Source organism: Diadema antillarum, unplaced genomic scaffold, assembly GCF_040938485.1.
Source record: "Diadema antillarum isolate AM-2024a unplaced genomic scaffold, OU_Dant_1.0 seq00000015_RagTag, whole genome shotgun sequence".
In the NCBI taxonomy this organism is placed as follows: domain Eukaryota; kingdom Metazoa; phylum Echinodermata; class Echinoidea; order Diadematoida; family Diadematidae; genus Diadema; species Diadema antillarum.
Genome location: NW_027271135.1, coordinates 1,174,999 through 1,192,712, shown reverse-complemented (window position 1 = coordinate 1,192,712; position 17,714 = coordinate 1,174,999). Strand labels below are relative to the sequence as shown.

The 17,714-nt window shown below is 41.0% G+C and overlaps 1 protein-coding gene across 1 annotated transcript in view; it reads right to left on the bottom strand.

Moving 5' to 3' along the window:
* LOC139725116 (uncharacterized) overlaps positions 1–17,714 on the bottom strand; it is a 194,898-nt gene that overhangs the window by 54,509 nt on the left and 122,675 nt on the right. Inside the window, exons 4-7 of the mRNA XM_071636202.1 lie at positions 14,405–14,834; positions 11,898–12,503; positions 1,436–1,647; positions 740–868 (exon numbers count right to left, since the gene is read on the bottom strand). Of these exons, the coding sequence (XP_071492303.1) occupies positions 740–868; positions 1,436–1,647; positions 11,898–12,503; positions 14,405–14,834 (1,377 nt within the window). The remainder of the gene's footprint in view (positions 1–739; positions 869–1,435; positions 1,648–11,897; positions 12,504–14,404; positions 14,835–17,714) is intronic.

The window sequence follows — 17,714 nt, the reverse complement described above, 5'->3', positions numbered from 1 at the left end:
TGTTGTAGCACAATCAAACCGTCCTCAACGGGTTAAGGCTCGAACGAGGTCTAAATATGTAGAACGTCTCTCGAAGGAGTAGATGTACAATCGACCCCGGTGAGCTCAGCACCTTCTACGATTGTTCTAAGTCAGTATTGAAGATTCATCGTGATTACTCAGAAACCAGGTCTGGGTTCGCACTGGAACGTCCCAGGTGCCAACTCTCTTTGGCATATGCCGCCAGGCTCTATCGTCATTCGAGCTAAACTTACCTTGATGGTGTTGAAAAGCAGGGACGTGTCCCCTTTTCTGATTTTTTAATATTTTTTAACTAGACTAGAAGCAGCTGTGCTCAAACATGTGATATCAAATACATGTCAAATTCACTCATCATTTAGATCTATCAATTTGTTTCTGTTTTTCTCTTACCCATTATTTATGTTTTTTCTATATTTTGTTGCGTTTTTGTTTCGGGTACTGTGGCATAGTTTATCGGTGGTGTATTCTAACTGCGACTGCTGTCTTTGGAGTAAGACCATCTGTCAGTATCAACATTTAAAACCCTTGTAAGAACAGATTATGTATTAAAAAGGAGAAATCATTAGAACAACTATGATAGGATTTGCCTGTTTGTTTAGACCACATGTGAATTTATTAAACACTTAAGGAGAACTGAGATTAAAGAGAACATCATGTCTAACAGTCTAGAAAACATATTAAGCTGAAATGAGCTTATAATGATTATCATGCAGCATACCTGTTCGCCAGTGACGGGTTTCACGGGCTGCGTGTCAAGAGTGCTCTCGTCAGAGATTGTCACATCGGGTGGCGTGACTTTCGCTTTCTCATCGCTGCTGGCGCTCTTGTCGGCACGTAGTAAATGATCCTAATAGACGGAAATATGAAGAACAAGTACTGAGACACTCGATATGAAAATCTTACACAAAAATTGATATAAAAATCACCATGGGTTTATCCTAAACTTCATCGGCATTTGCTGGACAGCATGTACATAACGATAATTGACGAACAACTCTTGATAAATATCATGACTTCGATTGGCTATTTATTATCATAATCGACTATTAAGAACTTCTGGTTGACGGACTGCCGTACCGATGCTTAGGTAACACAGGAGGCTGTCTGAGCCTCTGCCCCACCTATTAATCGAATTATCTCGACTTAACAAGAACAGATTTAACTCCTTTTGCGATGAAACTTTACAAAATGTTGACACGATTCTGCACTTCAGACACTACACTACGGATGCTCTCGCTGGAATTTCAAACAGTACATCCAGTTAACCAGATCGAATACCAACTGAGGGTGGAAGATCCTGGCTAACACGTTGTTTAACCTGTCCCGATTAATGAATCAAAGTCTGCATTGACATATTATTGTGTGGTTATCATTCCTTGCAAGTAAACATGGAGGGAGACGAGCGGGTCCCAACCTGCAAGGCGTCGGCTCGCTCCTCCACAATCTTCAGCTGCTGCTCCACCAATTCTCGCCTGGCTTCCTCCTCCGTTAGCCGCTGCTTCAGGATCGACTCCTTGGCCAGCATCTCTCGCCGGAGCTGCCCGCACTCCCTCTTGGCCGACTGGAGCTCTTTCTCCTGTTGCTCCTGCGTGACGTCTTTGCTTTTGACCACCAGTAGGAGATCACCTGTAGATCATTTATGAGATTGAAAAAGAAGCGAAGGGAAATATGTCATAATACATGAACGACATAAAGAAGAAAAAAAAGTGCGAATAAACATTAGATAATAACCTGCTTATTATCTGATGATATTAGACGTCCGGATTCTTGGAAATTATTATCTAATAAACATGCGACTCTTGCCAGGTTTTTTTCCCACTGCTGTCAAACGATACTGTTGAAAAGGTAGTATGTTGACAGCATGCAACACCTGCTTACAGGAAAAAAAAACAAAATCACTCAGTCAACAAACGTTCGAGGGGGGGGGGGATCACTGAATTGCATCATATTTTCGAACCCTGTAAGAAGGTTCCATCAATATCATGTAAGACGCAGAAATGGAGCTGTTTTATAGTCTTCACTTACTCCGCGTTGGAACAATAATAATTGTTTAATGTCCTCTGAACCATCTGCAAGATGGTTAAAGGAACGACACCATTCATTTTTTTGTTATGCTCACTTCCACGGCTTTTACCACTCCTTACGAAAATGGGGAGGGGGAACAACTACATGGCGCTCGAAAAGATCAACTGCTGCATAGTTGGCACCGTCTCTAAACATTGTGACAAGCAATTTCAAAAGCATGTTTCCTTGAATATTGACAACTCTTTCAGTGTTAGAGACGTTGGACACTGTATACAACGCTATGGAGTTGTCTGCGCCATTCGGCACTCCACGCACACAAATAATAGTTACACTCCACGCACACAAATAATAGTTAAAGGGGCAAGTCAATGTATTGGTAGCCGACGGTGTGTCTGTCACGATCGAGAGGGAATCATAGACTCTGAGTCCCTGAGAAACGGCTCACTAGACTCCATGAGTGAGTTTCGACGTTGCGACGCGCTGATTCATGGATCCACTCACCGACTGGTATTCGAGCAGCGGTCCACGAGGAAGGGAGTATCTTATCCTCCTCATGTTTGGAATGTCCCTGCATCTTTACCGGGGACGAGAACATACTGTACTACCACCAAGTGTGATAACACATGTCGAATTATCGATCTCTGTGGAGTGCGCATTCCAAAACCATCTCACTCCTCGCACCCCCTTCCCTTCCCCCTCTCTCTCTCTCATCTTCAACAAATATTTTTGGCACCTACAACCATCATGAGAATTCTTCTCAGTACCTGCTATACAATCCTTACTTCAGACGAGTTCGTGTCGATGCGTGGCACTTCTAAAAAGATGGTGAACTGCACGACTGTAGAAATATTTACGTCATATCGACAATGACCGACCTATTCCTCATTCATGACGTCATTTCTTCACAAATATCTACAATTTGCACAATGAAGCTTGTCACGTTACGTACATTCTTCAAATCTGACAATTTCAATTCTCCCTATCGCATATAGCTCTCCGAATCTGAACGCGTGTGGCGCTCTAATTTTTTTTACCTTTAATTCCTGGGATATACTAGTAAACTTCCGGTTACGAACGCGCGATGTGTACATGTACGCTTTTATGCACATTGAACGCCGAAGTACATAGTACTAGTATTCACAGTTCGAATTAAATTCTGTCTTACAATCTGTCGAATAATACACTTATTTTCTAATCTGTAACTTTTTGATGAATGGGATTCTTCTGCAAAGAGGCCCATGAATGCTGGGCTGATGATGCAAAGCAACGAAATTATGGAAAATATCTATAGATGAAGGACGTGACGTGGGTAAACTGCAAAACCGGAAGTGTACGTCCCAAGAACGATCAATCAGATATCGGTATCGCACGGTGATATCGCTTGATATCGGCTATATGCGATAGGGAGAATTGGTAAGGTCAAGGGATCAAATATGTTTCCATAAAGCCTTGCTGCATGTATTCATGGAGATTAGATTTAAAATGTTTCAAATTACTAATGAGATTGGCCAATCGCATTACTGTCATTCAATAGACTCAGAAGTTTTTCTTATCTTATCAAGATATAGACATACTGTCGTAACACTATATACCTGTTAAAAAAGGGGAAAAAACCAACAACAACATAGCAACAATAGATAACACGGAAGCGTAGACATAATGATTTATGACAACATTACAAGTTGTAGATTTTGATATTCAAATCCTGCAGTTAAAGTCTTTATTTCATGACTGAATGATGTACCGTATCTTTGATGATCAGTAAAATAATAATGATATAAAAATGAAATGAACTATTTGACCAAGGCAAGTGCAAAACAAGGGAGCTGTGTTTGCTACGTCCACGTTGTACACATCGCTCCTCCTGTCTGCTCTGCTTATATTTGTCTATCACACCGCGACATGAGACCTTTTACTACTGTTACCTTTCACCCTCCCCTTACCGAACGCCTCTGTCACCCCCTTCCCCACCCCCTCCCCACACACCACTGTCGCCATCATCCCTACCATTTCTGCCCCCACCGCCACCCCACCCCATCCCTCACCGAATCAAATATGAGATGCCCACTGTGTCTTCCAATTACGTGGCCTGGGTTGTAGACCGGTCTAGTCGTGTCGTGTCATGATATATCCAACACATCCGATATGACATTTGGGCTTCGAGATGTATTTCATTTCCTATTCCAGATGTCCGTGTACAGCTGCATTTAGCCTTTCGACAAGGCGCCAATAGTTATATACCCACACCTTACCTTCAATCAATGTATTGTGCGCTCCAATCAGTCTTTAAACAAGGGGTCCATAGCTGAAACTACATTGGGATATATCTACTGTGCACCTCGCTAACAATGCTTTTTTTTTCTCACTGACATTATCATATGCATCATTTTCGCTCTCTCGGAAGAAAGGTTACAAAAGGCAAATGTTATCTTGGTTTACTGAATGTGGTTCTCATTCATGCTTCATCATCCACTCTTCCATTTTCTTGTTCATTTTCCCCCCAGGTGCGCCTCCGTTTCTTGTTCATCCTACTCTCTCCCAGTGTGTGTCATCTCTGTCGATCCTCATCAAACTCAGTCACTGCTTTCCCCCCTCTCCATATCAGCGTCGTCATATGTTTACACATTGTTCGTCTACACTTCTTGGACCTTGGCATTTAAAGAAACGGCTGGTATAACGAGATGTTGTCCCATTGATGTGTCCACACGGTAGCGTCGAATAGACTTGTGCCCAGCCGTCCATATTGAAATTTTATTAAGATACACACGCAATACAATAGCGTCTTGTGACGGCGTATGTAGCAAACACTTACAGAACTCTGGGGGTGATTACAAAGACGGACTTGTTCTGACGACCCGTTAGCATGCGACATACGCAAAGTAGACTTATGACCAGTCGTTGACGAGTGAATAGTTGATGGTTGATAGTGTATAGTCGTCACTCATACCAGCTGCTGAGCGGTACTCACTCATAGTAATAATGCATGGTGATAGTAGACAGGAATTCGTTGATGGCTGCGACATGTATACCCCTCCGGTATGCGAGTGACAACTTCCAAGTGTAAAGGAGATAACGTGTCAAACAGTGAATGGTAATCATATCATCATGTGTAAACAGCTTCATTTCCCTCTCCATAGTACAGGGTGGGCAACAAAAAGGAATAGCGTTTGTTTACATCGCATTTTTATCAAATTACAGACAAAGTACAGACCTAGAATTTCCTTCTTGGTAGTGACACCTTATACAACAGCTAGTATACAGGAGTGAAGTACCGCATGGTGCACAAAACACAATTGTACAAAAATATTGGATATCTCGTTGCTTCAAAAAATAATGTAGTTGGGGGGAAAATAATCATAATAATTTGGTCCTAATCATAAGGAAACATGATTAATTATTATCATGATTAAAATTAGGATCACTATGATCACACGAATTTCAAGAAAAGACAGGGCTTCCTTGGTCGGTATATTTACATAATCTCTGGCCTTTAAAATGTTACTGCAGTTGGAGGCGAGTAAGGTAATCCTCGGCCAGCTTTTCTTGTTGAGACACCCTGTACCTAACTAAGTACGCTACCAGATGAGGTACCGATAGCATACCAAAAGGATTCATTTACCACTGCCATGTGACTTCAAAGAGGTAATTAGCCAATTGTGTTTCGGATACCATTCGCCCGCTTCGACAGGCATCGCAGTGCATGACGGGAAATTCTTGAAGAAATTCGACAGGGATGGTTTCGTAATAGCCCCCAAGTTTGCCTTAGCTACAGCGATGATGGCGCTGTTTATAAGCTTACTGAGTAACGTATCTAAAGATAAACCATGAACGAGCTGGTGAATACTAGTAGTAAATTTTGCACTAAGTAACGTTGAGGGCCTACTCACTGACTGCCACTATACCATTTCTTCATAAGACAACATACGCATATAGGAATAGCTACTACTAACAGCGATGACAAACTTTGTATGTATTATGATGACAACACAACAAGAACGATGTGTGAGTAATATCTTTCCAGACCGTATTTACATTATCTCATTCTAATAAGTATAATAATTATGTGCACTACACCTCAATTAATGATTCAGATTACATTTTTAGAATCATCAAAATACCGCCATTTGTACTGCCCCAGGGTTTTATCGTCACATTTCCTATCATTAACTTACACAAATAAAATACTTGAGTAAATTGATCTCATTGGCGGCAAGTGAGAATTTTGCGTTAAACGAGAGAAAGTGCCATGCGACATACATAGAGGAATAGATCAGTCGATATACCTATGATAATTTATCTTTATTGAAGTTATACACACGTCTGCATACATGTACATAGTGACATTACATTAAACACCAATATTTCTTTGAATTTCCATTTCACAATGACGTTTATTAACGTAATGCTATTGTAATCTTAAAAACCATAACAAAGAAACCATCCCAGCCAGCAAAAAAAAAGAAAAAAAAAACACTGCAAAAATTATGTAAATATATCTTCCAAGAAAAATAAGTACTCATACCATATTCATAACCTCGAAAAAATGCCCTGCCTCTTTGAGTGATAGTATCAATCATACCTATCTAGAGCAGCCATCAACAGAAGATGAAAACAAGTGACCGTTTAAAGACAGGTGGCTGCTATAGAAAGTGCTTATTAACATAGTTTTGCACAGGGGATATCTTTTACGGCCTTATATGGCAGGGGGCCGTCATGGAGAGGTGGCCGTTAAGGCAGGTTTGACTGTACAAAAGGTAAGACGGTAAGTCGTAACAACTCGCTGATTAAGGTTACCCACTTAACACAATTCAACCAGTCCAGTACTTTTTTTCTTTTTAATATTAAAAAACGAGGCAAAACATAAAACCAACAAAATGAGTTACTGAATTTGTCGTTTGTACATGTATTTGATATTCTTAATGTGATTGCATGCTCAACACTGCACAAAAAGTAATAAATGCAATATATAACATCACTTTACGGCATAATTATTAGTTAACATGACTGGTTATTTTCACAAATAATTGATTTTGATAAATGAGGCACAAATGTGATGACACAACAGTAAGTTAAGAATATCTTCAAAATCTTTCGCGATACTGTATAAGCCTTTAGATAATACATTGCACTCGAGTACATGGTTTCGTAGTTGTGAACGACCATTATCATATCACGCAGTGAAAAGTACGAAGAACAATATTTTGTACACTATATTTCTTTTCAAAACTGATTAACACAAAATAATACACCTTTGTGGAATCCATTTTGATGAGTAAGGGCTTGTCAGTTAACATAAGCACTTCTTTTGAGTCACGTGTTGGTGGCAAAGAAAAAAAATGTGTTTACGCTAATATTCTTATACATCTAACTTGACATAACAATGATAAAATAATGGCACACATACCCACTTCTTCTCTGTCATGCACACATTCCAAAGTAGTCATTATTCTTGTTTCATTCTCTGGCGACAACCGCAAGTTCTTAAATAGCGTAGGGAAAATATCACATAATAACAGTTTATAATTTATAAACTATTCCTATTCCACACGTTATGGAAGAAGTATATCTATGTTTCTATCAATAATTGTAAATCTCGCAACTGCTATACATGACGAGGGTTAGCGACTTTAAAGCTAAGAAAACATAATATTCATAACAAACCATCTAAACATGCGAATAATCCAACGGTTCTTATCAGGCCCATTCAGACTGTGATCGTTCCCCAGAACTCCACTTCCTAACAAAGAATACTCAGTCTTTCTGATGACTATCCACATTCCACCTTTTCATCAAACCGATTCACAACCATTTCACAAGAAGACTCTACATGTACTTCCCCTCCTTAACACCTTTCTTTTAACTTTCCTCATACCTACAGTCCTTTACAAAACTTGCTACATGGTGAACCGTAACAATATTAATCTCAGCACCATGCAAACCTTCAAAGATCATAGAAGAAAAAAACATATGATGCTATAAGGCAATGTACAAATAAAGTTCGTTCAAAACAACTTTTTTAACATTCCTTCCATAACAAATAAAACAGTTAATATTAAATACTTTTATCATGGGTACTACTAAACCACTGATTAATTTGGTGCGTGTTCACGTCGATGTAAGGCAATTTGTCAATCAGTTGGAATAAAAACAACTCAACGCAAGCTTTAAATGAATTTGAACAAATAAAATCGTTGACATACGATTTAAGCACAGAAATGTTGGCAAGTGCCTGGCTATGCCATTCTTACTCATTGTTCATCCGGAAAAAAAAACAACAACAACCAAAAAACACAGCTATAATCAGTCTCTTATTCTACGTTCTACTGACGTCACAAATTGCACTGAATAACATCACGCTTGCAATGGCTCAGAGTCAGAAGTGTCTGCGTCTACAATTACAATATCCACCCCGACCATTTGTCAGTTTACCATGTCTATGGAGCAGTTCTGAATGCGAGGAATTAGCTGAATGATCTCACATAACAGGGGTGGATCCAGGGAGGACCGCAACCGGCGCACGCCCCCCTTTATTTTTTGTTGAAATAAAAGAAATGAAAAGAAAAAAATGGGGGAGGGGTGCGTGCGCCCCCCTTTAATTTTGTAAACGCGCCCCCTCTTTACGGAATTCCTGGATCCGCCCCTGTATAAGACATAAAGCTTGACCACGGGCAGACTAAAACAACATGGTAACATGATGATAAAACTGAGAAATATATAATCTATAATCGAAACACACACCACTGTTACTGCTGTTAACCATGTGTGTTTTTGAAATGACAAAACGAGAAATTTAACACTGATATGCTTCAGACTGTAATCATTCAAAATCCTCCAGCGTTAGTTTATTGAATGCACAGGAATCACGTCACAGCTTTTAGTATGGGTTAAAACCGAGGAGAGAAAAGAGAAGTATAGACCTGTTGATATATGTCGTAGGAATGCAAAAAGGCAACATGACGCACTCCGTGTAAAATCAGAAAACAAAGTGCATCCCCGTCAACACAGGTTTCACGTGGACAGAAGTCTGTAGACATCTATACTTCCACGGACACAACTAAAACGCTGATAATCGAATCGCTGGGGTACAAACAAACTACAGACGTGCATACCTTCATTCTGTGTTGTTTGGTGCTTGCAGTTTTGTCTAACTTGTTTGTTTGGTTTTGTTTCGGTTTGTTTCATATAGCTTTGAAAGAACACTGTACAATAGTGGAACGTAAATCATTTCAAGAACATTCGTGGCGTGCTGCGCTGTCAAAGATAGAAAAAAAAAATTGTGCTGAAATACTTAGAATCACGAGTGCCCTTAACTAGGGATTATGCTTCAGTATTCCTGATGCCACATTCGAATATAACAGGACAGATGATGAAATATAGAAACGAATAATATAACTATACGAACTCATGATTTGAAAATGAATGTACTTAAACAATCAATCAATAAATAAAACAACTGATTTAGCGAAAGATAGAACATATGTTGACTACGAAGACTTCTTGATAAGATGGTCAAGAGTAAAAGTGTTGAATGAAATTCGCTGTAGGCTGGCTGGTCGCCGGATTCATGGATTTCTTTTTTCGGTTTTTTTTTTCTTCAATTATTATGGAAGTACTGTAATAACACTGTACAAATTTTAGTTTTTTTTATTACCGGTGAACTACAACTCATTCCTATGCAATATCACCTTCTGCAGCACGATAGTTTTTTATTTGTTTGTTTGTTTGTAAATATGAAAGTACTGAAATAAGAATTTTTGTATCAGTGAACTAGACCTCATTCCTAAGCAAGTTCAACTACTGCAGCACGCTATTTTCTAATTGACCCAATTACTTCTTACAAACTTTGATGTACATAGCAATGCTTTTTGTTTTCTTTTTTGTTTTGTTTTTGTTTTTTTCTGAAGAGAGTAATCAACCGAACAAGCATACCAACTACTCGAACTAATCAATACACGCGGCCTGTATTCTAACACTGGCCTTATAAGGTATTGTAAAGATAACAAATGTGGCGAAAATCTGTCCATGTAATGCCACACCGGCAGTTTCCCTACATGGAGAGTACCAATGTCATAATCATAGAGTTTCCATGGCCATCAACTAGCCTTCAGCGCAAACATCAAATTTATGATCAAAACGTTCTCCCATTTTTCTCGAACCGCATCAAATGACAACATACTTGCTGGATAAGACGTTGTAATTTGCTTGTTGTAATTTTATTGAAGGATACTTCTATGATACAAACTTTGTCGGGGGGGGGGGGGGGATGGGTGACAGGGTGTGATCTTTCATCTTACTTACAGTACAGGATATTCGTATCTTCCTGACAATCTCCCAAAACTTTTCCGAAGTAGGCCTTCCTCACAATTTTCGTCATCGTTCGTGTTTTGGTTGTTGTAATTATTGTAGCATATACGTATCGGATACTGCTACGATCAGACCAAAGATAGTGTAATGCGAGACCAAGCCCGAGCCTCTAGCAGTTAAACCAACAAGCTCCAAAATATTCTCACTTCCCATCTGTTTATGTAAGAGATGTCTGGGTACCCTAAGTCATAAGTTTGGATTTAGGGTTCAGATGTATGTAAAAAGTACATTATCTATTTATTCAATGTTGGCTTGACATCATTGGAAAGATTTTTACTAAGAAGACTACCAAAGTTTTGATCCCGGCACAGGCTTCTTTGGTTTGTCTCCGGACGGTTTTGGTGGCAGTGCGGGAGGGGCGTTGTTCTTTTGTCCAACTTTGGAAGGCACATTGGCACCAACTGGACCCTTGTTCCCGGATGCTGGTTTGTTTTGTTGTGTGTCAACAGTGGCGGGAACGAGCCCCTGGTTATAGTCAGCTTTATTATCGCTCTCGTCTACTGGTAGTAAATGTTTTTTGACCAGACCCTGCCAGCGCCTTCTGCCAGTTATGGCTAGAAATTTCTTCTCCATCTCTGACTTTCCTTTGTTCCCATCCCCAGCAGAAGAGCTTTTTGAAGGCAGCCCACCAACCTTAGTTTTGTTTGTTTTGGAGGAGATCGCTGCGGAATCCTTTTCTTGAGGAACTTTGTTTTCACGCGTTTCTTTGTCTTTTGCATCAGTCATACTTGTTTGATTTGGTTCTGATGAGCCTGGTGTCTCTTTAGTACAATTGTCACGGGTCTCCCCTTGTGATTCTAAGGAAATTTTACTTTGTATTGAATTACCATTTATTTGCTTGTTACGAAGGACTTTTGGCCCACTATCATTACTCTTGGAAATTGACGGATCTTTTTTAAAGGTGCATGCAAATTCACTTTTCCCGAAGCGTATGGATGGAATTTCAGTTTTCCCTTTACCTTTGCCGCGTAGTCCGGGAAATGTGGGTCTTGGACTAGAAAGTTGTGGAAAAGCAGCTTCGATAGTGGAATTGTTTTGGCCAGTTGTGTATGTTTCTGCGTCTCTAGACAAAGGTTTCTGTCCAAGGTCTGTAGGAACCCTGAGGGAAAACTCATGATCTTTTATTCCTCCATCTCCTCTTCCAGTCCCCTCCTTGATAAGAGAAGATGACATTGGTAGCTTTTCAACTCCTTTATCTACGAACGACTTACGATCTTTAGGTGAGGAAAGACTACTTGGGGAAGGCTGCGGGAAAGGAGGGTTGGAGAGGTCTTCAGCGTATGGAGTGTCTGCCCTAACTAGTTCTTTAGTCTCCCTGTGAGGCACTGTGAGACTATCGGTCATATGCCCTGGGAACGACTCATTCACTACGTGGGGCATGGTCTCTAGACTCCTACTCTTAACACCTGTCTCTTGGAGAGGTTTTCTCTCCGAGACGTGTGGGGACGTCGGGGTGATGGGAGCTATCTCCTTAGCGTAATACGCACCTAGTTCTTCCTCTAGCTGGGCGATTTTCTGCTGCAGGGCTTCCAGTCTGACACGGTCGGTCTCGGCCGATGACATCGACTCGCTGGCGGCGCTCTGCATCTGCTTCTCCAGTTCGTCCTGCAGCTGTTCGTTCTGGATCTCTAAGGTGACGATTTGTCGTCGCATGGCGTCGGCCTCGGTGTTGAGCAGCGAGACCTGCGCCCGCAGCTTCGTCTCGATGGACTTCCCGCGGTGCTTCCCGCCTCCACCGCCTCCGCCCTCTGCTATCTGCCCCAGCTTCCGTAACGACTCTGCCTCCATCTGCAGCGTTCGACCCTCGTACTCGCTGTCAACGAGCCGCTTCTTGAGCGCCGTGATCGTCCGTTCTGCTTGGTGTAGTTTCGCCCGAAGCTCGGGCTCGCCTCGTATATGCTCGTCGGGGTTGATGCGATACTCAGCATCGACGTCGTCAAACATTTCGACTCTCGTCCGGAGACCTTCGTTCTCCTGCATGAGATCGTCGATGTGACTCTGAAGAGCTTTAATCTTGGCGTCGCCTCCCTCGGACGAGCTGGACTTGGGTCCTGCCTCCTCGCCTACCGGGGCTTGGCGTGGTGGAAGCACTGCTACAAAAACAAGAAATGGACAATAACTTTTGTTGTGAGAAGGGATAAATCTTTACATCTCTTTGGTGTCATGAAATATATAGCAGGAAAACGCGCTTGAACAGAAACATATGAACAAGACATCAGGTATTATCAGGTGTGTGATACTTTAAGGTCAAGATGTAGATGAGAGGAAGCACAAGCAACAATACGAAATTAAATTCAGGCTCCAGGTGAGGCAATGTGCTCCACCCTGATAAGAACACTTTCTGAACATCGACGGCTATTATGGTATGTGTTTGGTTGACAACTAATGCAAGAAAACGCGACATTCTCAGGAAAATAAATGTTACACAGGGAAACGTTCATGCAGATAACACAATTTGTGACCGTGCACCTCAAAACGAACATAAAGTCGCACACACTGATTTTGCGTGAGGACTGAAAATAAGTGAAATGGGTCAACCTAGCCGAACTTGACTTTTTCATATTTTCTGAAAGAACGGGTCTTCTTTTACATCATGCTAAAATTTGGTATCATAAAACGGGCAGGAAAGTGTGTTTTTTAGCAGTTTATCTCGAACAGTTTTGGTAGAATAGTGTGATTAGGTGTGTCTTTAGAATCCCTTTTTCATTTCTGAAAAACCTTGTCCACACTCTTCACTTTCAACTCTAATAACTTTTGAAAGGATAGTTCTACTGCTTTACAAGTTGGCATTAAATGGGCAGAGTGTGTTAATGAGGCATGCTCAATTTCAGTTTAATCTGATAATCCCTTCATTGTTGTTACTCTGGTGGTTTACTTCCTGTTTTTTGTCCCATTCATCGCACAGCCAGCACGGTTTGGTAAAGATTAAGCGCTTGAATAGACACTGTACTTCAGAGCCTCTTTTCTCAGTTCACACTTTTCCTGAGTTTGTGCTTTCTTTCCAATATTTAGATAGGTTAGGAGAGTCCATTTGATTTCAGTTATACATCATTAAGTTTAAAGTCTGATCTTTTAGAATATAGTATTAACTAAAAATTCATGTCTGGCGACTTTTTGTTTGTTTTGAGGTGCAGGGTCACATTTATTCTTCAATAGACCACTGAACATAGAAAAAAAAAAACAATCCGACAATATTCCAGGGCAGCTTCTGCTCAATTTCGATGTAAAGTAGGATCTTGTCCTGGTCATGGTACAATGTACCTAGCTATAAATGCTGGTCGCCAAGTCTCTTATTCTTCTAGTTTATTTTTCCGTTTTTACTGATGAAACACTCTTTTTTTCCGACAGATCAAACGGTAGTGGGTAGTGCTCACGAGACAGTTAGCTCTATCGAGAGATCCAAGTTGACTATACTGCGTTTGTTATCAGATACACTGATAATTAAGGTCCCCTATCAAACATTCAGAAAAGCTGGCTCCTAAACTTTTCACGGACGGGCGGACGGACCACTTCTATACACGGGGTTATACACCCCACCTTGCTTTTTGCGGTGGATGAATGAAGTGGGATCTTTTATACGTAAGTTGGGAGGAGCGGGTTGGGAGGAATGCTGGAAAACGGAGGAGGAGCTTAATGGAGAGTGTAAAACACAGAAATAGAAAGACGTGGAAGGCTCATACCCCTTCACAAAGCACGCATTGCGGTGTCGTTGTTTAACCCACATAAGCCGCCACCTTGCTCAGTCCTCGATCTTTGTAAATAAGTTCAGTCTTTGCTTTCTTTTCTTTTCCGATTGGTAGACTTAAATGCCGTGAAAAAGTTAGCAAAACTGAATCAAAGAAAGAATTTCAGCGTTTATATTTATGGAATTCGCGAAAGCAATCAGAGGACTAACGAAGATGGCGGATTTTCCGAGAACGCTTACTATGCTTTATAACCTGTATGAGCCTTCTAGCATCTTTCTTATTCGGTGATTGTGGAGTGAAAGCAATACCAGCATCATCGTCATCGGGAAGACGCTCGGAGAGTCGTGCAAGGGCGCCCTCTAGCTCCTCATTCTTCGCATCCAGCTCGACGAGTTTCCGCCTCATCACAGTCGCCTCCTGTTCGGCCAGCATGAGTTGTAAGCGAAGCTCCGCCTCCTTCTCCGAGGCCACGCCCTTACCATTGTTGTCCGGTCGCTTGGGTTCCTCTAAGGTGCCAAAGCGCATCTTGAACCGCTCTAGCTCGAACTCGAGAGCCTCCTTCTCCTGCTCGACCTCGTTGAGATTCTTCCGGATGACGTCACTCTCTTCTTCCACGAGCTGGAGCTGGTTCTGGAGGTCGCGCTCGCGCTCCGTCGATTCCTGGAGATCGTTGAGCAGGGCGGAGATGTCGTACTCGAACGGGGCGTCGGCCGATGCTGCCGATCGGAGCATGCGCGCCTGCGAGAATAACAAGAACTCAGTGATATAAAATTCTGCACATTTAGGTGACAATGCCTCACGGAATGTTTCACGAAGCCACTTATGGTGAGGAGGTACATCATATCTACAGACTTATAACAAAAATAAAAGTACGTACTTCAAAGTCTGCACCGTTTTTATCAAAAGCAAGCTGAAAACAAGAACTGTTCAAACGAGACAAGGAATTTACATCTTTCCCAAAAGCACGATCTGACATTATCAAAGATTCTGATAGACTCGTGAAGTTGTGATTGCATGAGCCTTGACGAAAGGTAAAGAGCGCCCCCAACTGACAACTTCTAACACTGCCAAGCCTACCATACATTTGTCTGCAGCTGAACTCCACTTGCTCTGACCACACTCGGAGCGCCGATAACGGTGTGGCTCCTGAATTATAGATTTCAATGTTCACCTGTGGAGGTCCGGGCAGACATTACATTTATGTGACCTTGTAAGAATGACGCTGGATCCATATCCCTAATCCCTATCATATAACAGGCATCAAATTACATGCTGATACAATATTCAAAACCTTAATCTTTGATACAAGATGCAAAACAACAAAAAACGACAGTGATGGTGCTGAGCTACGGCCCATGTTCAATTAGTGATGCGATGCAGACAAAAATGTGACAAGTTGATGTTCTGAGATGAGCACTAATCACTTGACTGTTCATCAATATTTCTGTATGAAGTAACTGGCAGTTGGATTTCGGCGTAACAGGCATCTGTTATGGGGTTAGAAATGTATCGTTAACGTTTCTTGCAATGCAAAACTGCATAACAAATGAGCGGAACTGACTTCCAAATGGACACAAAGCGAGGATGGCGATTAGGTGAAGGCATGGGAGAAACATGAACATTCACATGACACAGTGGCAAGAATCAGTGAATCAATGACACGAGATGACAGTCATGGCGTTTCAGTGCACATCAAAAATACCAAAATACATCATCATCTTCATCATAATCCCAATGTGTTTGCGCGCCTTACAGTAAAAACAGCAAGCAAACAAAGGACTGAGCGCCATAAAAGTACCGTATTTTTTTCTGGACATTGAAAAACAAAACCGCACATGACTACACCGCTGCGCTGGTTTCCTCGTCTGTAGCTCACAATAAATGATAAAACTTTTATTTTAACCATCTTTCTTTAAAGCATGATGACGTGGGGCAATACCAGTGAGATTTTCAGATCAGCTCTTTCCCAAAGAGAGCAAAATATTTTTTTTCTTTTCCTCACTTCCAGATGTGTAGTAATGGTAGCCTCAATGATGAAATCCACTTGCTATTGTTGACATCTGACAAATCGTTGAGGGCGTTTTGCATCAATCACATTAGTTTCTCAGTCTTTGAACTGCGGTTTTACAAAGAATATTAAATGAATACACCAATGTCATATGTCCCCACTCGAATTCAATGAGCATTCAGATTAACATTTTTTTTTTTGTCAATTCACAGATTTTTATTTCCACGTTGTGTTAATAATAGAACGACAAATAACGCAGGGTGGATTTGGTTTTAAACCTTTACTAAGGGCAAGAAAGGCACACTTTCTAATGATAAAAATAACTCTACACAACGCGATTAGAAGTTAGAGCCATTAATTCTATGAACGACAAATTCTGGGCTGTTTTCTTGTACTCGTTTAGCAGTCATTCCTGACACAGTTAATTGCCTTCATCCAATTGGCTGAATACTGCCGAATGGATTTGAAAAGAACGGGGGAAACGGTGAAATCATTCGGCGTATAAAAAGGACAAACAAATTACCACATTAATCGAATCAAGATGATGATAGGGTATTCTCGAGGTATTATTGGACAGTGTGGAACACCCGAAGTTTGCCTTAGTTTGGATTTTTTTTTTCTTCTGACGTAACGCTTAGTTGGATTATGCTCGGATGTACAATAATAGCTACCGCTGCGCAAAAGTTAATGGCATTAAGAATTACTGTAACCTTGTAACCAATGCATATACTGTAAATTTAATGGTTCAGTGGAATGATTTTACTGTCAGTGATGTTAGCAAGATAACAATAAGTCAAAGGCGGTACTCCGCATTCAAACAGGCATAGCGATTGCATGATATATGCTCAGCATCATCCGCAGACAATTAAAACTGTTTGACTATTTGAATAGATAAATTAACGCCATGGAAAGAGATGTCGAGTATAAATTTTCAACTGGTGTTGAAATAGATATTGCTGCGTTTAGTAAATTCATTAACTGCCCCTGCTTGACCTTGTATTCATGACTATTCAAAACACTCTTTTTCTTTTCTTTCCAACATTGGTCTGCATGCATTCTTCCCCATGTAAGCGACCGCATTTTCGGCTAAAAATCACAGAGAGTTTCGATATAAAGTTCAGATGCAGCTTCATAAAGACCATTATCATATCGACGTCCACATAACGTTCGATAATATACTGCCAAGCATTGCTAAGAGCCACAAACAAACCTTCATGTGCTGCATATAAAAAATCCACCACCCCTCCCCCACCCCAGCCCCCATCCCCATCCCCATCCCCATCCCGGCTCCCGTCGTGGGGGAGACAGTGACTGAGCATTAGAGCATGACCAGCAAGCAAAGGGATGCATTAACAAGTGACAGTAGACAATCGATTTCATGCATTATACAAAGGGAATTACCTTTCACTGTCAGAAATTATTTCTTTTTCCTTTATCAATATAGGGTTATTGCATCTCACACGACCAAAGACCAATTCCTATGTCATTGCATTTAACATTAATGGGGATTCATCAGTTATTGAAGCCGTTTTCCGTTAAGCGAATGTTGATTAAAAGATACATTTGTTTAAAATCTTTCTTACATGCTTTTTCATATGTTCCGGATGTCT